At 34.9% G+C, this 26,410-nt stretch overlaps 1 protein-coding gene across 1 annotated transcript in view; it reads right to left on the bottom strand.

Annotated features, from left to right (window-relative positions):
- The window catches only part of LOC149078759 (protein Wnt-7b-like), a 155,820-nt gene that overhangs the window by 3,574 nt on the left and 125,836 nt on the right, over positions 1-26,410 (bottom strand). The window contains exons 2-3 of the mRNA XM_089240864.1: positions 21,297-21,523; positions 8,986-9,254 (exon numbers count right to left, since the gene is read on the bottom strand). Coding sequence (XP_089096990.1) covers positions 8,986-9,254; positions 21,297-21,523 — 496 coding nt within the window. The remainder of the gene's footprint in view (positions 1-8,985; positions 9,255-21,296; positions 21,524-26,410) is intronic.

The following is a 26,410-nucleotide window of genomic DNA, read 5'->3' as shown; positions in this document are numbered from 1 at the left end:
AAAGGGAGTTCACATGAGATAAAAATTGTATGATGGATGAGATGAGTTCTTCTTTAAAAGAAAAATAAAAAAAAGTGAGCGTTTTTTTTGAATAATTACAATAACGACGACAATAAGAAAATAAAAGACAAACGTGATGCGGTATCTAAAGTGACTCGAAATTACTTCAAAGATAACGGGAATAATAACAAGGAAGTTTGATTAGATCTTTTAAGCAAATTGAGATGGTTTGACAGGCATTAGATGACACCATTAATCGTTGCTAATGCATGCATTTAAATGATTAATCATTTAAAATCACGAACTTTAAATTGAGAAGTCACTGTTAGATTGAAAAATAAGAAAAAGGTAAATGTTATAGAAGGACGATGGCGATTCTACGAACTTGAAAAAAATATACGCTGGGGAAAATATCCAATGGAGTGTTTCTTCCCACGGTGGTATTGAATGATATTAATGACCGATGTTGTTTTCGTTTCACTGTGGGCTAAACCATTGGGAACTTTGGAAAATTTCAAATAGCATGCTTAGCTTGAGGTACTTTTCTATTTCTGTCATGGGTTGGAAAAAGAAGAATATCGGTCGAATTTTGAGGAAAGAAATGGTAAAAAAAAATTGACTGAAACATTTTTTTCATATACGAAAACTGAAGAGATACTAATACACTATAGAAATAGAAATTTTCTATTTTTTGTATTATGTTTTTCTAATATCTATTATATATTTTTATTTACACAACTTAAAATTGTACGAAACCTTTTCTTAACCCTTTAAATGGTTTTTAAAATTGCACTGATCCACATTATAACTCTGCCAGGGTGGAAAAACTAAACCCTCTGCAAAATTCCACATCTGTATGAATGTATTTTTTCCGAGATTTCGTGTACCTAATATTTAATTGAGAATTTATATTGAAATAGTATAACAAGCTGTACTGACTTCGCCAGTATTTTCCAGCCAGTGAATGCAAGGAAAATATAGCTGTATAGCTGTAAGCTAAATGTAGTTAAAAATAAATGCTGAACAGTAATAATCACTCAAATATTGGAAAGTTGCACAACACTGTATGTTATAAACTTATGTGGAAAATATTTGTGTGAAAGAGGAAGATTTTTATGATTATCAGTGTTTCCAAATGGCTTGCATATAAATGTTTTATGTATGTTTTAATTTGATGCAAGAATGTAAATCTCCGAACATTAAATTTCTGCTCGCGAAATGTCAGTGGTGCTTCCTGGGGTAAGTTTTTTTTTTGAGGAAATACATTCAGACCAACCTTGACCTCCGCTCTGTCTCCATAGGGCCTTACAAGGAAGAGATTGAGGAAATACAACCATTCGAAGAATCTAATATTCACCAATCATATTCGCCAGGCGAGGGTTAAGTGTTTCATAATGTAAGTATATTCCTATACAGCCCGAAGAGAAAGAAAAAAAAACACAGTCTCTCTCCTTCTGTTATCAAACTTTGAACAAAGCCTGACTCAGTCCACTGGCAGTTGATCTGACAGATTGGGATGAGATGGAAAAATTTGTCTGACTGACAAAAAAAAAAGAAGAAAACCACAAGCAGTATCTGGACTCGTCATTGTCGAAATGAGAAAATTTTAAGGATGCGGAATATCTCGTAATTGCCTAAATGAAAGGTATCAAATTGGTCGAGATATCTCGTCAGTGCCGCTATAAGGGTTAAGGATAAGTTAGGAAGAGGATGTGCAGTTTAGGAAATGATATTACAATTTTGTAATACTGTGGTACCAAATGTATGGTCAGTACCGTAACTATGCTGGGGCAACCGGAGCACTGCCCCTGGGCCCCGAGCCGAATGAGGCCCCACATGAGTTTACATTTGGAGTAAAAAAAAAAGATGGACTTAGAAAAGAATAATTGGATGGCTTTTATATAAAAGGAACCAAGCGCCATTTTTAACGTATTCGAGGTATACCGACATCTGAATTATTGATTTTAGAGGTGGGATTTTTTTTATTTAAATAGAACCAAGTGACATATAGGCTGTGATGCTATCTGTGTGCACTTGAACCAACTATCAAATGAAGAGATAACTGATTCGAAGATAACTTTAAATAGCTTTTTGATTTAATGGCGCTTGGTTCCTTTTATATAAAAGCCGTCCGTCCAATTGTAGTTTCAACTATTGTGGCATTGAAAAACTATGGAAGTCCCCGGTTTTACATAACGGGAAAAATGTACGAAGTTTGTTGTGATGCTTAGTAAAAAAGTAATAACACACTTTCTTTTTTATGACTGATACTGTAACATACTTTTTTTAATGTGCCTAGTAATAACCCATTGTAATAATTTACTTTTTTTGTCAACAGATAGCTCGACAAATCACATTGACAAAAACTTAAAAAAGTGTGCTGTCATCTATTAGCATATTAAAGAACTATATATGGACTATCTTTGATCAATACGTGATAGATGGCAGCAGGCAAGTCACAATTTTGTTTTGGATTCCATATTGAATATTGATCAGGAGCAATCTCAAATATCTCTTGCAACTTCAATTTCAATTTCTTCAAGTTTAAAAAGTGATATATGAAAAATTCTAAAAATTTGTAAAGGAAAATTTCTTCTGGAAACGAAACACACTTAAAATGTTCTAAAATTTCGGTTTCGGAAGCAACCATGAATTTCTACTCCGTCTCTCTCTCTCTCTTTTCTAAATAAATAAATAAAATTCAGAAATTCTTTAAGATTGAACAATATCCTTAACCTTTTACAACCGAATTCAGATTTCTAATTGATTTTTATGACTTTTTGTTTTTCTTTCTTCTCCTTTTGAACCTTTCGTTTAGAGATATCAATCGAAGATTTAGTCTTAATGTTCTTGTTTGTCTCAATTATTTTTATATGCTTACTTTGAGTTTTATATGTTTTTGTTAACTTCTTTTAAGTTCAGCGTATTGTCGAGAGTTGTTTGCTTATATCGCTGTGAAATTGTGATTGCTGCGACGAGCCATTGTGGTCGAGCCCACCTTGCCGTATGCCTGTAAAGACGGGATGGCCGAACATATTTCTGGACTAGCCCAATGTCCATGTCCATAGAAACAACATTAAAATTAAAAACGAAAAAATAATTTTTAATCTTCCTTGAAACTGCGTTATTTAAAAAATTAAATTTGTGACGTAAGTGCTTCGTCTTTAGAATGAAATTTAAATTTGGGATCTCACAACTTCAGGGGTAAAAAATCAAGTGTTGTCATGAACGATTTTTTTTCTTATTGATAAAACCGATGTTCCCAATTGGGAACAATAACCGTTGAAAAGTTGAGACCACAAATCCTTTCTAATATTGAATCTGTTTAGATTCAAAAGTGGTGCGATCAGGCGCAAAATCCCAAATATATATATAGTGCCACTTATTTTTCCAAAGTAAGAATTTCTACAAAAGCCTGGCAATCGCCTGATTAACGAAATAAGTTAGGGTTTTTATAGGTCCAGAGGCGTATTTACAGTGAGTCTGAGTGGTGTATGGCTCAGAGCGCAAATTCAGGATTAGTATTGAAGACAAAAATGGAAGGAGGACCGCGAAATTTGTAAATCCCACTGGCCGCAAAACCATAAATCCTCCTTTGCGTAGGTCTAGGTTCGTATTAATTAAAGCTGGTGCATATATGTCTTTGACCAGCCGATGCATAAATGTATCTCTGGTCTAAAGCTAATCAAAGTGCCTAGCATAAAATGCGTACAGATATTTACGCATTACTTAACCTCCGAAGATGCCCAACACTGATGTAGGTAAAACGTCGGGACATAAATATATTGGACATTCCCTAACAGTCTGGATTCTGAATATTTTTCAATAAAAGTGCAGTATACAGTTAACATCGGTCATAATCGACCTAGGTTGTAACGACACTCGGCTGTAACGTCAATAATTGGTGCATTCCGGACTAATTCTCATAGAGAATAATGTTAATGAATCTTGCTTATAACGTCGATGAAAATGTAGCGACCTCAGATACAACAACTTTTGTCTTTGCTAACGTTTTCATGACATTTTTCTCAAAAATTTCTATTATTTGAGCTCATCACATTAATGCAATGTTTGTCTGTTGCTTTATTGACACCTAACGTTGAAAAAAAATTTTTATTGCATGTTTGCATGCACCATTTGCTCACCGACTTGCTCATTGATCATATTCGGGACATTCCCGTATTTCGTCCTTCACAAGCTCTTTTTATGTAAAAAAATGTTTTATTTTTCTCCCAGTTTCTTCAACAAAGCTTACTTTAATGCATAATTTCTGCTAGAAGATGAAGATAACTTACATATATATAATTTATAAACTCTGTTACATTGACCATGACTATACATATTCATCTCGCATGTTTGATATGTTCCATTGTTTTTTCACCGCAAAATAAATTTCAGCGGAGATTTTCTGCATCTATTTCTCACTAAGAATAATTTATTGACAATATTTGGCAATTTCGCTGACCATTGGTAACATTTTTGGCAAGAATCGGTGATGTATTATGATCCCGGGGTAATGTATTTCCAGTAATTTTCACGACCAAATGTGGTCACTCTAATAACCATAATGAAACAACAACTTTGTGCGCAGTATTTGATTGAATCTGATTGTATTTTTCGTCAGTCATCAAGGTATTAAAAACGTCAACCTTGGTTATAACGACAAAATTTTGCATAAACTTTGACGTCGTTGCAATCAAGTTTGATTGTATTTTAAGGAAAATAAAATGTGAATCACAGATTAATCTACAGTAGGCCTAATATATTTCTGTACATTTCGAATCTTATTTTTCTTTTCGGGATGTCACGGTTGGTTTTTGGAAAAATTCCTTTTTATTTGCACACGAAGTTTCTACGATTATGTCATTAGAAAAATGAACGAAGGGGGAAAAATTGAGTTTCAACGATTACTCATAAGTTGTGATTACTCATAAGACTTGTTTCCTAGAACTCGAATTCTTGGAACAAATATGTTTTAAACCTTCGATAGATTGAATGGAAGAAGTCGTCGGGACACAACAGGCGCCAAGATAACATCTTTCTAGTGCTCTTTGTATGAACGAGTGTTAACGTGTTAAACATCGGATTTATCTTACCCTGAATCGAATTCACATCTAAGGTTAAATGATAACCATAAATAAATCCATATATAAATAAGTGATTAGAATTCCAGTCGAGTACTTTTGAATATAATAGCTTTTAACACGTTTATTGATTCATTTCCATCTTTCCTTTGAGAATACAAGTTATGTTTTTTGCTTTGCAGGGCTTGTTCGTGCTGCCACTATTTTCATGCAATCGTTTTCAAAGAATGTAATTGACAATGTAAATCATTGGTGAACATTAAATGGTTTGTCTTCTTCCCATAGACGTGCGTTTTCGTTCTAAATAGCTTCTACAATGTATTTTATACCTCTATTGTATTTTTTTTTAATTTAAAAAACCAATTATGAAAATTAATATAGGATAATAAATTGTCATGGAAAATAACAATAAATGACCTGAAAAGATGAAGAAGAAACTTTTGCTTGAATGAAATGTTCTTCAAGAATATTTTGAAGCTGTGAGGACAGGAAGGTCGTGATTTCACGAATCTTTACTGATTTATAAATACAGGTATCCCTCGCTTCATGCGATTTTGCTGTAACGTGATTTTGAAGGTAATTTAACCCACTCAGCGGCAATTACTAGCCATCTCTCTCAACTTGAGGCTTTGTATTTCGACAATTACGAGATATCTTGCCTTTTTAAAACCCTCTTATTTCGGCAATGACGGGCGCAGATATTTTGTGATTTTGCGTCTCCCCTAAGAACACTCTTTCCCTTCCCCCCCCCCCCCTCCATTCTAAATCTTTCGATCACTAGCCAGCGGGCGGAATCAGTTTTTGTTCAAATTTTGACAGCAGAAGGAGAGAGATGGTGTTCGAAATATATATATATTTTTCTCTTCCGTTTGGAGTAGTATAGGAATATGTGCATGCAGTATAAATTACAGAAAAGGAGTACTTTTCTTCCTCGGTTCATTGTTAAAGTTCACTATAATTAAAATTTTTGTACACACTAAAAACTTTACTCAAAAAAAAAATGAATGAGGTAAATACAAATATAACGCCACAACAGGCAAAATGTCCAACGAGTGGCTGAGAAAAAGATGCATAAGTGGAAAAGGTCTCTCTCCTGTAGGAAGAGTGGGGGGAAGGCCCGAAAAAAGATCAGGGAAAGGGAGGCACGAGAAGAAAATATGGTTGAATGGGTGGAAAAATATTAAGAAACACTTTATCTGTAGCAATGTATATCATTCCTGATTAGATCCGATCAACTAATGAAAGGTTATATAATCATTTTAATTGTGATTATTTTTGTGTGGAGTCTTGTAGAAGTTCTTTTAAACTATTATTTCCTCGAGATCTCAAATTCATAAATTGTATAGAGTACAGTATTTTTTATCATTTTCCTCCCTTTTTTTTTAAGGATTTTCGATGAAAAATATGACAGTGATTTTTTAGTAAAGAGGAACCGCATAAAACGCCCTCATTTTTCATCAGTAGACACAGTCAAAATTCCAATGCTTTTTATAAACGTATGGGCAAGCATATTCAATGGTATTTTTTTCCTTCTCCTTTTTGATAATAAAAAAACATGTGTATAATGACGAATATTTTTAGGTAACCGAATTCTAAAGGGGGAAAAAAAATAGACGTGGAAGAATACATTTTTCCTCTCATCTTTAAGAAAGTGACGTCATGGCATTCAAAAGAAGAGCTCAAGAATAAAATATCTGCAGACGCTGAATAAGAGCTAAAGTAACAATACACAGCACAACAGGTAACAAAATTTGGGAAACGTTTTGACCTTTGACACTAAACCTTAACCCCCTGACCTTAAGAGCTACTTAACCCCGAGTTTCCTGGGGGGGGGGGAATGAAATGTATTAAAATTTTACCTAACTCTGAAAGACGGGGAAAAAAAAGCAACCTTTACTTTATCTGTCTATTTTTTAAAAGTACTTCACATCATAAAAATGTCTCTCTTGTGAATTTTGTTATTTCAGAGCCAATGGTGAAAAACCAGATCCCCCCTCTCGGGAAAAGAAAAGAAAACAGCAAAGAAAAAGAAAACAAGACCGCAAAATACCTGCTTTTAGCTCCCCACTGTGAGAATGGAGTAGCACATATTCTAAATAAAGAGGCAGATACTACATAAAACGTCGAGGAGGGGATTAAGTCTATTGACGAAGGTAATAACGACCCACTTGAAAATATGTACATACTCAAGTGAGTCAGTCAGTCCGTTTTGCTTCAGTTTGAGTCAATAACGGCAAAGCAAACGATCAGTGAAGTTTGAGTTGTTATGAGGCGTGATTATTGTAAGATATCGTTGTACCAAAACATTCTAACGATTCAAGATCTTAAATGGATATCGAGTTCTTGAATTGTACTTGAGGTCTTTTTTGATAAGCAGTAAGACCTGGTTTTTTCGTAGAGAGCAAGGGTTGAAAAAATTGCCGAAACAATTTTCTCAACCCGTGCAGAGTATTAGGACAACCCTAACTAAATAACTGTAAAAAGAAGTATTCAGAGTTGAATTTTGCGTTTTCAAAACATAAAATTATAATTATGTATATAATATTGTAATTATATTATAATTCGGCACAACCTAATGCAGATTTTTGTTCCATTTTGCAAAACTTTCTGTTCCCTGTTTAGTAATTTGCGTGATTACAAAAATAAATCGAACTTCTGGAGTGTCATCTTGATATGCCTACTGTATTTCTGTATTTGGGCAGTATCAAGTAAAGAAAGAAAAACTATTAGTACCATATTTTCCGGCGAATATTATGCGGAGATTAAACTCTAAAAAAACTATTTGTATTATCTGTTGCTTTTTTTATTTTAACATAGGTTATAATGGGAAAAATATTTTAAAAAACTAATTTGTAAAAAAATAACTTTTTGAATATTTATAGACGACGCATAGATGAGAGAGTAGAAAAATATTTTTTCTAAAAATGCTCACACATGTGGAGGGGATAAAAGCTGTCTCGTGAACCATACCTCTGTGACCCAGAGTTTTTCGAGTAAAACGCGAAAATTGATAATGCCACACCAGTGCAGGAAAAGCAAACTTCATCTGACACTTGAGAATCTTCATTGAATGCAGTGAAATGAAAATTTTTAAGTAGGAAAGGGCTGAAAATGATTATTACAGCCATGATTATTAAATGTCATATTATTAAATGTCATGACGCGTTTGTGGGAGCCATAAAATGGGCAACTGCATGCGATCCCATGATCTATGATCCCCTCCATCCAAGGAGTCAGTCAAGAGTGTTGATCATGGTGATCGCTAGACTAGACAGTCATGCCAAATCTGGATGTCATGTCACTGCGTTTTATTCTAAAACTATGGGGGCGCAGAAAAATGGTTCTTTGAATTCTTTTAAAAAACTCCGAATCAGAATTCTTGCTCTGCAGACTTTGCATGATCTTTATGGGTTACCCAATGTAGAATGAGATTTTAAACTTTTTTTTTTCTTCAAGAATGTGTATGTGACTTATGCTGTGTGTGTATACGATAGTAAGGGAAAATACAATAGAACCTCTCTTAACTGGCCGAACTAAAATTGAAGGCCAGCTGGTTTAGAGAAAACCTAACTAATCGAGAGCAATTATACAAGCGTTACTAAATTAATCCAAAACATTTTACGAAATCACATCTACTGGGGGCTTCATAGTGAAATGCTGCTTTATACGAATGTTATTTAAAGATTAGGTTCGTAAATTGCAATTAAAAATAAAAAAATTATGTTTTATTTTCATGTCTTATTATGATATGATGAAGTTACTATAAATACATGCAAAAGAAACATAATATCATTTACAACGTCTAGTAAGAAACGGGATTTTTTGAGGCCAGCGTAAGAGAAAGGTCTGGTTAAGAGTGGCTCTATTGTAAAATACATTGGAAAATGATGATGAACCTGACCTTTCTTCCGGCTCTGTTGTTATGGAGATTCATGAGCGATCTCTCGTCTCCTTCGATCTCTCTTATATCCACGAACTGCCTGGACGTCCTCATCCCATAGCGTATGTCAGCGCTACATCCACCCCATTTCCATTCTCCCTGGGCGTTCAATCCTTCTTTGGTTGAGTCGCAGCCGCAAGATCTCAGGGAACCTCGGCTACACGCTTGCGTGATAGCGTATGTCACGCCAGCGGACGCTATCGCGTACGTATAAGCTGCCTCTCGACTTCCTGGATGAAAATAAACCAGAAAAAAAAAAAAATCAAATATATAATATATGTAAATAATCTTACGAGGGTTAATTACACATAAACGAAAAATTCATGCCCACAACTTTCATTTTCCATTTTATATAATCATATTGTTTATTTACGATCATTAAAGGTGATAAGAAAAATTCTAGTCACTTTTTTTTACTAAAAAATAAACAAAAAAATGTTCGGAAGCGAGAAACAATAACTCGCTCGGAGTTAATATTTGAACGCACTTTACACAATGGCTATGAGATGCCGTTCCGTGAATAATCATGTTCTACCATTGTGACCGCTTATTGATTCGAAGAGACACGACTCTTGTATTTTAGTTTAGTCGATTCTTTTTCATTTCAGAACACGCACGGATCCGTTGTTAAGGATTAATAGTGTTTTTTTGGTATGGTCCTTGATGCTTTGTTTTGTTGCAAAAAAGGGTTAATGCACCTTCAGAGAATCAGGAATCATGGACACCCGCACGACACATAAGAACAAATAATGCTCGCAATAAGCTTCTTATAAGAGATGGCCGCTTTTCTAAATAATATCTAAGGTCTCACGAAAGTGTAAGGGAGGAAGGAAAAAAACCCCCTTAGAGAACTTACCTTACCTTTTTAGGTTGCTGGTAGAGTGGTAGGGACATTTGTTATCCCAGAGAGAGATCTTTTTTATTTTTTGGGTCGCTGATATATTACCTATTCTGTATCATCAGGTCTTCCCCTGCTCAGTAGGGAAGCAACCTTCGGGGAATAAATCGCTCACCTTTTCTTCATGAGAAACGAAGGAAAAAAAATTCGGTTTCTGATTTTCCGAAGGAATTTTTTTTTCAACTTTAGCATGCCATGCTTTTTTTTCTACGTGTGTGTTCTAATTAAGAAAATAGTTTTTTTTTTTTGGTGGTTGGGCGAAAAGTCTATGACACATTTAAAAAATCAATCAAGGGACATAGAAAAGACAAAAAAGTGCTGCTTGCACTGAAATACTTATCATGGCGTACAGTTTTTTTTTTGATCAATCGAAAAAATATTTCAAAATTTTATTCACAGATGGTGCTGTATCATGAAAAACTTGGCATACGACATAAAATGTGACGCAAACAGTGCATAATTAATTTTATTTATTTATTTACAATAACCCCAGAAGGCATGAAATGCACTAATACTGGAAGAAAAAAAAAATAGTCAGAACGGGAAGCACTTCGCATACGGAGTCAGGTCGAAATCCTCAATAGCAGAAGCAAATCTTGCGTAGGAGGCACATACAAGAACTGGTAGGAAGACTGTTCCATATTCTTGCCACACGGCATCTATATCTGCGGAAAAAGCAATACCTTCTAGCCGTTGGTATTCTTATTTTGAAGCGATGCCTACGTAGGTTAACTCGCCTGTCTATGATCTCAAATAAAGGCTCTCTCGATGGTAGATAAACAATTTGGTGGACTAGTTTGTAGCACATCTTCAGATCTGCAGCGATTCTAAAACCATTCCAGCGAGTGTAAACCCAGAAATTGAAGTCTCTGGCAATAAGATGCCAGGTATTCGTTTAGTAAACGACCTCTGTGGCTTTTCGAGGAGCTTTATGTCCTTGATTTTGTAAGGGCTCCATACTTGCGAACAGAACTCCAGAGTCGGGCGAACGTACACACAGAAAGCATATGACAACGTATGCGCATTAATATTATTAACGATTTGCGTTTAATGAAGTGATTACATCAATGATGAGCTTTCTTTGTAGCTTGGTCTAAATTTAAAAGATACTAAATTTCAACCTACGTATCTACCATTTTGAACCATTTTTTTATTAGGAAAAGTAAAAAATAAAACTAGCTTAAACACACTACAATATACATAAGTATTTCAGTGCAAATCGCATTTCTTCACGTCAAAAATATTTTTTGTATGGATCATTTCTTATCTCTCTTCTTGAATCTATGATCTTTAAATTCGTCTTTCCAAACTGTGTTTCTTGATAAGAAAGTCTCTCTAATAATGATGTTAGTTATGAAGTCGAATGAAAGCATTCTTTTTGTAGTTAGATTTTCCGAAAATCATTTTTGATAACGATGTTTATCCGGAAAGTATTCTTGATGACAATTATATCTAAAAAGCATTCTTGTTAACAATATGTATATATAAAAGCATTCTCTATCTGAAAAAGCATTTGTAATAGTAATCTCTATCTATCTGAAATAGAATTTGTGATATCAATATGAATCTAAAAAAGCACTCTTTATCAAACTAAAAACATTCTTTATCAAACTAAAAACATTCTTTATCAAACTAAAAACATTCTTTATCAAACTAAAAACATTCTTTATCAAACTAAAAACATTCTTTATCAAACTAAAAACATTCTTTATCAAACTAAAAACATTCTTTATCAAACTAAAAACATTCTTTATCTATCTGAAAAACATTCCTTATCTATCTGAAAAACATTCTCGATAACATTATTTATCTAAAAAGCATTCTTCATAACAATGCCCATCAGAAAAAGCATACTTTATCTGTCTGAAAAACAATCTTGATAATGATATCGATCTGAAAAAGCATTCTTGATAACAATATCTATCTGAGAAAGCATTCTTCATAATAACTTCAAATAAGATTTACATTAGACATATTTTAACGGATTTTCTATCACTCTAAAATAAAAATCATTGCGTGAATCGAATCTAAGCAAAACAATAAAATACGTTGAAGCGAAAAAAAAGTAACAAATTATGAATTAGTTAATTTGCGCTTAGAATAAAAAGTAGATTTCCAATGCTTTATCCCTGTTCACAAATGAAGATTCTATCCTTTACTGAAAATATTTTTCTCTATGTGAATGCGATAGCATGATGGAATTTTTCTTTCATGAGAACCATTTGCAAATGTTATTCAACATAGCAAGACGCAAATTAAACAAAAAAAAATTATGTTTGGTAATGAAAAGTTAAAATTATGTCTAGGATATCTGAGTGAGATGATGTGATGCCGAAAGCGAAAAGATTTTATTATTTCAATGCATTCTTCTGTTTTCTTGTCTTTCATGTCTGTGATCAACATGAACACAACAGGTAGCGTATACTACTGTAGTATACTAGCGTAGACCCACAGGGTACGTTGAAAAAAATGTTCATGTCATATTAAAACAGGCGAAGGACGAAATATAGAGGTCTGCACGAATGAGAAATGATTATCGTGATAATGATGATAGTGCTTTGCGCATGCATTAAAATTATCTGCACAGATAATCATAATACGAATCGAGATAAAAAATTATGTCAAAAGTTTTGGATGAATTTGACAGCCTGTGCGTTTTTTACGAGAAATTTATTAACGCGGCGAACGAGTAAGTGCTTATTAAATATTTGGGACACGTTCAGTTTCGGTTCCGTTGGGTCACCGACTATCCATTTATAGGTAAAATACGAATCAAATTAAGACAAGCGGAATAAGAAAGAAAATTATAAATAATTATTAAACAAAGAATAATGATTTTTTTTACTGTGCGTTGTGGTCATTCAAAGTGCTTATTTTTATTAATCTTGTTTTTTATAAACATGGTCTCTCTCGATATTTATGCTCTCATGAAGCCAGAATGAAACAAATAAATATATACAGGACATTTATAATTAAAATTTCATTTTGAAATGGCCATAAAAGGAAAACTATTGCACAAAATGTTATCAAACTTGGTAATAGTTTACAGGAGGTCATGGGATTCAATTTTCGGAAAATTAAAAAAAAAGTTCAAAAACTTGCAAACAGTGGGAAATGGCGTTGTATGCAATATTGTTAAACGAAATAAGACATGAAAAGACATGAACACATAGGGGTCGTCCAAGTATTACGTAAGCAAATTTTCGGCCATTTTTGACCCCCCTCACTTGTCAGCAAAATTTCGTCATCAACTCTGCCCCTCTGAATCCAACTCATATTTTCATAAAGGGTGGTTGATGACGTAAGCATTATCCACACTCCCCCCCCTCCCATCTTGTCATCAAAAGTCAGCAAATCGGAAACCCCTCCCCCCATCCATGATGACGTAATACTTTAACGGCCCCATATCGGTTTAAAATGTTTTTAATCAAGAACGGGGCACCACCTCACATTGGTACATGTGTCAAACAGTTACACTGGTGACCTACCCTCCAATGTCCGCGAAATTGACCATTATGGCGGAGGAGGTTTAATGGTCTGGGCAGGCATCATGTTGGATGGCCGCACACCTCTCCAATATCTTTGAAAGAGGCACTGTGACTGGTGTGAGGTATAGGGATGAGGTCTTGGAGCCCTATGTTCGCCTTTTCAGGGGTGCAGTTGGCCCTGAGTTCATTTTAATGGACGATAACGCGAGGTCACATAGAGCTCTTCTGCTCGACGATTTTCTAGAGAGTGAGGATATTCGCCGGATGGATTGGCCAGCCAGATCTCCAGACCTTAACCCTATAGAATATGTATTGGGATGCTCTGGGGAGGGCAATTGCAACTCGCAACCCCCCATCCGGGAACCATCCAGGGAATGTATATCTGTGAGAGGGGACCATACCCCCTATTAACCCACTTTTTTGTTTATTCTGCAACCGCTGTTTCATACCTTCCGACTCCAACGAGTGTTACTCACGATCATGCGTGTGTGTTACAATTATTGAATGGTTATTTGTTTTGTGTTGTATCAGTGTATGTACATATCAAATTTCATTAAAATCGGTACAGTAGTTCTAGAGATAATCGACCAAGTCTGCAAATTCTCTTAATTTCTTACACCAGTGTACTTCAGCACAATTTCACGGATGACTGGATTATGGATTATAAGACGACGCTTCCCCATTTCTTGGCCACCCCGGTCACCAGGCCTCAGTCCCTTTGACTTCTGGCTATGGGGTTACCTCAAACCCTTTGTTTATGGTGATAACATAAACAATTTGTCGGAATCAAAAAATGCGATCCATCGACATGTCCGCAACATTCCTCCTAATACGCTGAGAGCTACTGTTGAGAACGCAGTAATGTGATTTAACTTGCTTTCAGAAAATGGTGGATACCACATTGAACATGCTTTGTAACACGCTTTAGAAACGATTAAAAACACTTTGAACAGATGTCTTCATGTCTTATTTCGATTAACAATATTGCATACAGCATCATTTCCTACTGGTGATGAGTTTTTGAACTATTTTTTTTCTTGCGGAAAATTGAATCCCATGACCTCTTGCAAACTATTGCCAAGTTTGATAACAGTTTGTCGAGTAGTTTTCTTTTTATGACCATTTCAAAGTGGAGCTTTAATTATAAAGACCCTGTATATATATAATCTTTTTCTCAGATATACATTTATTTCTTTTCCAAGACTTAGAATATGATCGGGTGGATTGATTACATAAATGACCAAACTTACATATACAGAGTATCTCCGTATCATATGTCCTTAGTTTTCAAACAACGATTAAAAAATCAGTAATGTCACGGAGAGTGAAAATATTAGAAAACTTGGATGTCTAACTCTGCGAGTTGGACCGCAAATTTTCTGAAAGCATCATTACTAGAGACCGGAAGTTTAGGCACTAAAATTTATAAAAATAGGCAACAAAAAAGATACTAAAAATGCTCAAAATGGGCACTTGAAAAAAATATTTTTGGAAAAGGGAAAAACACAACTAAAAACTAAAACGTTTCCTGCACTTATTCTATGTTTTCAATAATAGTTTATATTGGCTGACTGCATTATCAACCAAATTAAGTTTGTATTTTCATGGCAAAGAAAAGTGTGGTTGGTTATTAGAAGGGATTCAACCCTTCAACCCCGAATATATTTAATGCGTAACTAGGTAATATGCATAATAATGCTGTCTGAAACTAAAGAATAATAATTCTTAATTATAGAAACAGCGCTTACACACAAAAGGTATTTCAATATAACATATCTTTGGATAAACATGTTCCTCAGAATTTTCAAGTATTGAACATTGTATTCAGCCGGTCTGTCTCGTTTTTTAAGTTTTAAAGACCAACGCTTCATTGCGACATAGATCGTCTAAAAGCAGCTTGCCCAGCTTATTTCCTTCTATTGTGTAAAAGAGTAAAATCAAATCCGCTGAGCAACAATATGGGTAGCCTGTATAGTACAATTCAAAACGCAGTCGATTTTTCATATTCGTGTGATGAAAAACTCAACTAAAGATGACGCTCGTATAGTTTGCTATCTCAATAAAAAAAATGTCTGTTATTTCTTAAACAAAAGTGTTAATAATTCATTTTTTCTTTTAAACCGATGTAACTCCGATGTGTGCACAAATAACTGACAATGACAGTAATCTTAAGAAAAAATTACTAATATACACAATTATTTCCAAATTTCTGAAATGCTTTAAACACGGTTGATCACTTTTTGAAGTAAAATTATATAGGTATTAACATTTTCCTAACAGGAGACTATCGAAGTTAAGGTTAACGATGAATTAGAGCAACTATAGTTGTCGTTGCTTGAGGTAGGTCCTATGGGTGGGAGTTTTGTGGAATATATGAGCTTTTTAAAATTCGCCAATAAACATAAAACAACGTTGAAATACGCATTTCGCCTGAACTTCCCTCTCTAATCATTACATGTGCTGGCATTGTAACAAACACACAAAAAGAAAAATGGTGAAGGATGAGGTAACATTCCACATATCCAAAAAGGGTTAATAAGCTCAAAAGATCGTACTTGGGGCTCTGAAAATCAATGTGTGGCGTGAGCTTTCATCTAGCATATGGTCACAGGACCATTTTTCATTCGGGCAGCGAGGAGCACATAGGGAAGTGCACTGATTTCTTTTACAAAAGAAAACTGTTTGAGTGTGGCTTTCGATTCTTAAACCTTTCTCATCTCTTTCTATTTCTTGTAAAGAGTACGAACTGCTGATAGATAGGGCATTTGATCCAGATATCTTGTATTTGCCAAAAAAAAAAAAAAAAAAAAATCATAATTCATTGAAAAGTGAGTTTCATTAGTATTATCAAAAATCATCTGTATAACCACCACTTTTCCTACATCTATTGCAGCCTTCTTCCATGGCATGGGAATGATTATTTTTATAATTATTATATGCGTCTTGACAAGGCCGGGATCAGACATTTGACAGCTTAGAGTGCGAAAACAATTTTGTGGCTCTACCATACCTGTATGCATTGCACAACTCCTATCAATAAAGAGGTTGATAAGGTTCTAGCTTGAAGAACCGAGAATCAATTTCGTATATATTTATTCAATTTCTAGAAAGCAGCTCTAAAATCTTTGGTTTGAGGGTCGATCCAATACTTTGACTTGAGAGTGTTATCGCGTTATTACGTATGCTTGTCGGCAATGCGTGGAACCTATATTTTTCGTCTATAACTACAGTATTTCAATTTCATTCTACAGAAAACAACAATTTGCTGTCCAGTGAATTACGAACACACTGTATTGCTGTGTTTCTCAAACTGGGGTCATGTGGCCTCCTTGGGGTCCTGGGATATTCTAAGGATCCCACGAATGAATATCAAATGGAAGGAGAGTCAGGACAGGTATCTAAGGAGCCATGAAAAAAAATTTAGATGCGAAGACATAAAACTTTTTAATAGAGAATTAATGCAAAATATGGTGGGAAAATTGTGATTGTTTACTTTCACATTTCAGCAGTAACACCAACAAAAGCAGGGTCATATGAAATCATAATCCATATCCCAGTGGGGGAAGCATGTCCATAGAGGGCATACATAACCCAGCTATGAAGTTGGGCTTAAAGACATCTCGGCAACAAGATAAGTTTTCGGCGGCATAGTTCTGGCGTTTATTATGTAGGGTTGTTTATTATGGCAGGGTTGGCGTTAATTATGTAGATGTGTGTGTAAGCTTGTGGCGCTGCTTGTCTTATTCAATTTTTATATTTTTATTATGTTTTTCTGATACTCACTAGCTAGGCATTATCTAGTGTCTCTTTGCATCGGAGTTCAGTCTGGCTCCGACTGTCGACCAACATGTAACAAAATCTCTCTCCTATTTCTATAAGAAATACGTTAAAAAAAGAACGGTCATGATGACTCAGTTTAGTTCCAAAACAACGACACATCCACCAGCACTCGCGTCACTGTAAGCTTATTGCTGGACCCGAAAACATCGCTTTGCCTGGGGGCCTCATGATGAGCCGACAACCGAATATGGAGCCCCCTGAAGAAGGAACTTCAGGGGCCTGAAATCGACCTTACTTAAAAAAAAAAATGCTCACAATAAAATTGAATTGATTTACTAAAAATAAATCAATTCAATAAGTAGAAAGGGCCTTGCTCTTGAAGGAGGGGTAGGGCCCTGAATAGGACAAAGGGCCACGAGAAGAAATTATCATCCAAAGACATAGAAGGTTAGGAACACTGCTGCACTGTTTGTGTATCAATACCGTACGTATTGATATCATTTTGGCCAATAAAATGCTCAAGTAGTCTTTTCCATAAGAGAAGAAAGAAAGAAAAAAAAAACACTTGCCAAAACAGATACAAATCCACTGATGTACCTGACAACAGTAATCCTTATCAATATTACGTTCAACGACGGTGGCAATGCAAATACAAAGGCCACAACAGGCAAAATGCCCAGCGAGGTGGCTGAAAAAAGATGCCCAGAAAAATATGAATGTCAAATATAACTAATCGAAATTAAGCAAAAAATAAAGTAGGCCGGTATTCCAGGACAAAAGTTTGATTAATGTTCTTCTATAGAACTTGAAAAATGCAACCAATAAACGTATCGGTAACATTCGAGCGAATGTAACTAATAGGCTTATTGGTTGTTTTTTCAAGTTTTGTTAAAGATAGTTTACCAAACTTTTGTAGCGCATTTCCGGTTTTACTTCCTATGGAAGCTCCTAAGTGTGTATTCAAATATGTATAATTTTCATTGATGTTGGGTCTGTTAATAAATATATCCGCTAAAGAACTCTGTTGCCTTGATGTTTTCAACAATCTGCTCATCCGATAAAACACCTATTAATCAAAGTAGTCAGATTCGCTGCCATTATATGTCTATAGCAGAAGAATTATACATGACAACCACACTGCATTCTTTTCACAGCAGTTTGACCAGTGCAGGTTTCGCCGTATAATCGACGTTGTCAATATATGCAATATCTTTAGGGGAAAATATAGTGTTTCTTGGAGAGAGAAGTTCACTGTTATTTAGAAAAGTTGTCACCACACGGTAATTTAGGGATGACTTATCACCATTTGTGCGCGGAGAATCATCTCTCCTTAGCACCAGTCGTATTAGTCTCATTATACGATGCCTTAAACAAACCACAAAACGAGGTAATGCAAGCAATTAAAACCTCTCCATACATCACATTATTCCCTTCATCGTGTCTGCAGCGCGGATACTTAATGGCGACGTAATAGATACATTAGAATAATTAGTGGCCCGAGGACGCGTACCACCCTGGCAGTGAATGAGCCTTCCGGTACGATAGATCATAAAATGACTAAAAATGTAGGTTCAACCCCGAGATTCATTCGAATATCCCCATGAGATTCATTCCTCGAACACGCCCATCACCTTTTACCATTGAACGCCCCGAGCAACCTCTATGCCGGAGACTTTACGGAGCATCTTTTAAGATTTTGTTCTTTAACAATTTGGAGATCTCTTCTGCGCCGATCAATCGATCACAAATTCCTAACATGACATCGATAATAAGATATAGGAGAAAGTGGATGCCTATCTCTATATTTCTGTAGCCGGATCTTTATATACCATGTTGAGGATTATTAGGAACGCGAAGCAATATATTGAAGCAATATATTGATCAGTTGCAATATATTGAAAATATGTGCAGTCATTGCGTTGAAAAAAAATACAGGGTGATTCGGAATTCATTAGACAAACTTTAATAAGTGATAGAACACACCTATAATCAAGCATTTTTCGTCATGAAATGTAAGGTTGAATATGAAAAATTGAGGTGCACTGTGATAAAACTCATTGGTGCCACATTAATGACATTGATTTCAGTGACGGAGTTCCCCAAAAGGATGGGGGGTCTTTTGAATTAGGTCTGACTGTACATTGTAATTTCCCGTTCAGGTTATATGCTTTAAGACATGGGTTTCCAACTGGGGTTCCGTGACAGCTTTTTTGGGGTTCCGCATAATCAAACGCCACGAAACCCTTAAAAAACCGAAACCAGGAGAGCTTCCAAAGAAGAAAACTTTCTTGTTACTAATACTCGCAAAGTTGTTCCTTGTTTTTAATTTTAACGAGATAGCATCGTTTAAAAAAGTCTAGATCACTTGAGTGACTTGCCTAGAGATGTGTGCAAGCATATTACACAGATATGGGGATTCTGTGTGAGTGCAGAGAAAAATAATCAGTGCAGGTGAAATAAAAGGTAATGTGCCCCCATCTGAAAGAAGAAACTAAAGTTAGAGGTCATTGGGCATTTTGCCTGTTGTGGCGTTGTATTTATATTTGTATTTGCATAAATATGCGAAGTCAGAAATTTAAGCTACGTCATTCATGTTGTAAGCGGTTGCACAGGTATTAAAAAAAAATAAATAATCAGCTTTTAATATGGACACCCTGCGCCCTAAAACCCATTTAGAAAGTTGTTGCCTTGTCCCTCCTGATACCAACAAAAAAAATCCCACGTTTCTAAGTGCAATATTCTCAGAGATATCTGAATTCAGAAATCAAAGAAAAGTTGGAAAAGAAGCGTTGTCCGTTAGTGTTTTGTTATTTTTTCCCACCTTTCCTCTGATTTTGAATTCGAATATTGCAGTTAGAAACATGCAAAAATTTTTTGTTGGCATCGGGAGAGACAGGGCAACAACTTTCTAACTGGGTTTTTGTGGCACAGGGTGACCATGTAATACGTTGATTGTTTTATTCTAATAACAACACAACCCCTTGTAACATGAATGACGTAGCTGAAATTCCTGACTTCGCATATTTATATTCCGCAATAATGACTTCAATATTTGTCACCGTTTTATTGCTATTACATTTTGAAAACCCCATCGATTGTGATACACTGTAGCTCCCAAAAATAATTACCAAGGTATTTTCCACGTGTTCTCTCTTATAGAGATGCTCCAAGTCGAGAACTCTTTGGTGAAGATGCTCTGTTGGGAAAGTGCCCGTTCTTTCTTCAAATTTTTCGAGATGTGTGTGGAGGATGCGATGTGTCATACGTACTATAATTAAGGGAAGAATGTGGAGTACAAATAACTGATAAAGACTGATAAAGAAGCATGGGATGTATCAGTTCGCATGCTTAATGGGTTCTTAGGTAACGGCTGGTTGAAAAAACCATCTTGACCTTGTAGAAAAACATAAAAATCTGTAAAAAAAATAGAATATCCAATGTTTTTACAAATTATGCATAGCATTCTCCACGCTCATCTTGAAAAATTCAAAGAAAGCATGGCTGCTTACTAAAAGAGCAGCGCCTTAACCAAAGAATTCTCGACCTTGAGCATCTAAATATATAAGAGAGAACAAACACATCGCGAAAATATCTTGACAATTATTTTTGGGAGCTAAAAACTTGAAGATGAACTATATATATGGAAATAAAAATGTAAAAAGGCTCATTATTTTTTAAATTAAAAATTTTTTCAACTCAAATTTTATTTTCGGTTAAACTTCTGGACACATGACTTACATTCTAAAAGTTATTTATAGTTTTTAAAATTATTGTCAGTGCGGTAGTACTTTTCCTACCATTTTGATATTTCAGTCACCCAATCAGCCAATGGTAAATTAAAAATTTACAAATGTTGATCACGTGATCATAAAAGGAAAGTTTGAGGGGGAATAATCATCATTTTCAGGCTCATCCAAGCTAAACTAACACCGAAATCACAACTTCCAGCATGGAAAAAATAATAATTTTTTTTTTTGTTACATAGCGTTATTGAAGAATTAGGGGAAGTTCAACCGTCACTGAAAAATTTCGCCCATTTCGAGAAGAAGAAAGGAAATAATAATATCGCTTTTTTAATGAATTTAATGGTTCGGGGAAAATCTCACCTACAACAACAACGTGTCCGAAGACATGAGAGCTTCCGATAGCTGTGCAATTCCATCTCTTGTGATGGAACTGTCTCTGGCATTCGGATATACCCATCCTCGCACCATCACCTACAGCCACCATGATGTCTGGTCGCTGGATGCAAATCTTCTGTTGAGCTGGAGTTAGACCCGGAATTTTCCCACAGATTATACTTGCGGTGAAAGCCATAGCTGAAGACATTTTCCTGCGGAGAAATAAATTTAAGAAAAAAAAATCGAATAGAAAATCGTGTTGTTTCGAAATGAAACACCATTTTCAAATAAGGTAATTTTTTAAAGAACATTTATTTGAAAATACAAAATGGATGAGCGAAAGACATATTGCATTATGTTTTAGAAGTTTGGGAAACAAAATAGCTTCTCCAAAATACAATAAAGAAGAATAATGCATTTTTTTGTTACTAGAAAAGAAGACAAATGAACGTTTCGTTCTTTCTCCTTTAGAAAACAAATTACACGCTTGCCACGTGATGGTGCATTGTTTGAAATTTCTCATTAAAAGCATGTTTTTCTTTCTTGAGCTTCAAACATGCTATTTATTGAGCTCAGTGGGTGTTTTTACTATTTCCGAAAAGAAAAATTTCAGGTCAAAATAAATAAAAAACGGCGAAAATAACAAGTTCTAAAAGTAATAAAGGATGAATAGTGCAAACATTGGCTTACTTTATTCCCATAATCATGAATCTAACAAAACTAATTCACAAATATTTACATTATCTGATTTCACGTTTTATACATTCTCAGGCTTCCCGCATTTTTGAATATAAATGTTAAATATGAATGCAATTAAACTTGGCGCTATGGCACCGAAGATTCTCTGCCATTTCGCTGTTATAACCGAGGTATCGTTAAAAACGAAACGGACATTTTCACACACAAAGACATTTCAAATGGGAAAAAATATACTCATATGCAATCAAATGCACAAAAAAGTTTAATTATGATGGTGACAAGATATTTGATTAAGAAATGTGCAGGAATTTGAAGTCATGAATTGTCACCTTTTCTTACAAAAAATTTTGCCGATTGTCGGATAAATTTTTTCAGTTATTGCCCATAAATAACCCTTGGTTGGCAGTGCTACAGCGAGTCCGTAAGGAATAAAAAAAATTATTTTACGGGGGAAGGGGAGTTATTATAATATATAATTTATATGAATAATGCAAGTTATCTTCATCCCTGATTTTAGTATTTGAATTAAAGCAAGCTTCGTTGTAATAACGGGACATTTTTATAGACATTTTCTGGAATTTCTTGGGAAATGGAAGCGAGAGAGAAGTGACAAAATGTATCGTTATATCCGAAATCGTTAAGTTTTCATCGACGTTATAAGCCAGGTTCATTGTCGTTATTGTCTACAGGAATCAGCTCAGCCGAGGGCACAAATTATGGACGTTACAGTCAAATCCCGTTATAACGAAATCCAAGAGACCAGAGAAATCACTTCGTTATAACGAAATTTCGTTATAAAGGAATTCCAGGTTTTTGCATTGTTCCTATGAAAAATTATCTGGGGGATTAGAAAAGTGTTCGTTAAAACGGGATTCGACTGCATTACCAAAATGTCATTACAACCGAGTTTGACTGTACTTGAAAAATACTTTGTGGTTTTTTTGGAGATACATGAGAGATTCTACTATATTTAAGTGATGAATGAAACATGTTGACATTTGCCAAGACCTTCGATTACATTATACGCAGTAATATACGATTTTTTTTCTCTTTCAAAGCAATTTCCATGAAAATTGAATTATATTGTAATTCTAACTATCGATTTTTTATCCTTTTGGAGTGCGTTTTACAAAAATGTTTAACTATGAACATAAAATATGATTTTGAACTGAATTTTTTTTTTTCAATCCGTAGAACAAATAATAATAATGATATAGAAGAATATGATTGGGGGTCACCTGAGGGGTCAAGATTCGCTCTCCTGTACGGCGGATATAAGATTTCTTACATGGGAAAACAAAAAGCAAATGACCCTAAACAATTTTTTTTGTATTTTTCTATCTCTAAACACATTAATCATGGCTGATGATATACTCATACATGAAACTAATGCAAAAGTTTTCAAATTGATAGCCTTATGTGCTGATCATGAAGTAGTAATAAAAGAACGTAAAAGATAGCATTTGCGTCACCCCGGGCCAAAAACGTCAAATAACAAGAGCACCGCTAATGAATGCATAAGATGCCGAAGATTAATTCCGTATTCCGCACAAAAGACTAAAGGTAAGACACTTTGGTTATGGAGACTAAAAAGGTAGTTGACATGTATTTCATGCACATACTTTGGGTACTTAGATGAATGGCCATAAATTGATGAATGACTAGCGTAATTATATTTTTCTATTTTTCCTGTCCTTGTGATATAAACATTTGTTTATATTTTCATTGTACAAACGAATTTATCATGTTTGGTATTCTTCACAGATGGTTTTATTCTGTTTAGATAAGAAGACTATAATTGTCTATAACGGAGGTTGTGTATTTGTATTATATGCATGTACAAAAAAAATGCAGGTTCTAAATATTATAGACTAAATCATGCAATCATTAGAAAGTGCTCAGAACAAGCTGATGAAGTCATTTGTGTTGACTTGATTGATATTAGTGAATCAAATGGGTTTGGACAACCGTCAAGCTTTTGGTTTTCCTGATGTCTCAATTCAGTAATGATGTTTCTTTCTCCATTTTTTTTACATGATTAAAACTGATTGGCACTGTCGACTCGAAAGATTTATATGTAATTTGAGTAAAACTGATTATTATGGAATTCAAATATTAACTGAGCGGGAGAAGTCCGAGGTCATTTTCAATTAGTATTTTTCTTTCATACGTCGTCTCTGGTGACTTATTACATTAATTCCGTACTTAGCAAATCCACCGAAAAATTCACCGAAAACTGCCACGCAAATCACCGAAAGGAAAATTCGTCGAAGGAAAATAATTAGCAATGAATAAATTAAGGAAACATATTTTCTCTGGATATTATGCCGAGGTGAACTCGGGAAGAAAAGTCATCTGGTCTCCGCTGGGAACTTTCTCGAGCCCAGGAAAAACCAGATACACTCGCTCGTTATTATTCCTATGGAACCTCTAACGTATAGGGAGTGAAATTTCTCGAGCCATCTTGAAAATCATCTTACCATCCACACCACTGGAGACACAACTCTGCCTTCCTTATTTCATGCACTGGGGCGTGAGGCGTTGAAGTAGAGGCATTAATAGCTTGTCTTAAATTCAACAAATGACTCCCAGGTGGGACGGTAGAGAGAGATACATAGATGGCTTTTTTTCTCAGCTCAAGATATCAAAGAAACAGATGTTTTCTGGTTATTAGAGAAAAAAAAGCCACTGCGCCTATCTCTACCTACCGTACCGGCTGAAGTTTGTTTCCTGCATTTTCCAACTTCAAGGAGCGAATAAGAGACGGTCTTCAATTTGGAAAAGTCTCTCCGCGATTTCTCCAGATTTACAGCGCGATACTTACATAACATGGAGAAATTCAAACATTTCTCATTTTCACTTCAAAATATGGATATAGCAGTCAGATGGCAGCACCAGCAAAAAACACGAAACAAGCACACCTCTGACAACATAAACACGTTAGTCACGCATGTGCACACACAACACGTTCCTGCATGTACCGATTCATTAAAAATTCTGCAGAGGAATGTGTACGAGGCACATGCACAGTTTAATGGTAGTGGTAGCAGCACACAATATATTTTATAAATAAAATTCTAATGAAAATGATGGAAGCAATCAGTGAATTTTCTTTTTCTATGAATTTACCCTGACGGTGAATTATTATACGTTGTTGGTGAACTGTTATCTGAAAGTTTTCTATCGAGGAATTACTGTCGGATAGTTCATGCCTATAGATTGGTGTCGACAAATTTTTTGTGAATCTACTAATGCATAAGTATCACGTTTGTGTTATCATGTTTGTAAAAAAAATATTTAAAAATTTTCTAACTCAAAAGAATTAAATACGTATAAGATTTAAGACAGAAAATTATAGGATATATGGAATTATATTTTATTCAAGATTAGTGATTATTTATGTGCAAAAGTATGCATGCAGAAAGAGTGCAAATGTATCTCTCATGATAAATTTACTTGCCTCACTGAATAGTCAGAAATTTGAATAAATCGGTAAATTAAACCGTCCCAAAAAATCTTATCTTCAAGAAAACAATTTATTAATGTTCTGAATGACTTTCGGAATCTGGGGTTTAAATAACATGGGTAGGAATTAACATGGAATATACTTGGGAAGAGTTCTAAGAGAAAAAGAAAACCTCTCTTCTAATTAGCTCTGTTTCAAAAAATTTTCTACAGCTGTAACAAAGCAAGGTAATAAATTAATTTTCTGAGGTGTGCTTTATTAAAAGTATCGTCCTTAGGGTACTAAGTTCACGCTCCAGTCCTTCTAGATATTTATGACATTCTATCCAAGACCTACTCTTCACAACTCGTAAAAGACATGAAGGTTCAAGCAGAATTATAAAGCTGATATACATATTCCACAAGTTACTCGTTTTAGTAGTGCATTGAAATTAACTACATTTTATACTCGCTACAGAGAAAAGAAAAAGAAAAAATTGCAGTTTTAAGATAAAGAAATCAACTAAGCCAGTACGTGCGGACAACCACAATATCTCTTCTAGTGTATTATTTACATATACTTTCCAGCTGGCTTTTAGCCTCGATGCTAAGATTTTTAAATGCAGCAGTTCTAATTCAAGGGATGATATGATATACAATTTTTCTTTCCTGCGAAGGAGAAGAAATATCAAATGCTTGGGCATTTATATCTTCTTCATGTCTCTTGGCATTACAACGTCACTTCATCTAAAAATTCCGATATACCCTGCAGGTCAAAAAAATTGTTATTTTTTTTAGCTATACTTCTCTTTTCCTCCGGTAATTCTTGGTCCATTTCTCTCTCTCTCTGTCGCTGCGAGTGCTTGTCACGTAAACACCAATTCCGAACAGTTGGATGGTAAAAGAGAAGAAAAAAAACAACACTGAAAAGAAAAACTTAACGTCTGGCGTTTTTT

The sequence above is a fragment of the Pholcus phalangioides genome, unplaced genomic scaffold (assembly GCF_987345545.1).
Source record: "Pholcus phalangioides strain wild (caught in Gottingen) unplaced genomic scaffold, Ppha-v1.0 ptg000013l_1, whole genome shotgun sequence".
Lineage (NCBI taxonomy): Eukaryota > Metazoa > Arthropoda > Arachnida > Araneae > Pholcidae > Pholcus > Pholcus phalangioides.
The sequence above is the reverse complement of the archived record's forward strand: the minus strand, read 5'-3'. Positions and strand labels throughout refer to the sequence as shown.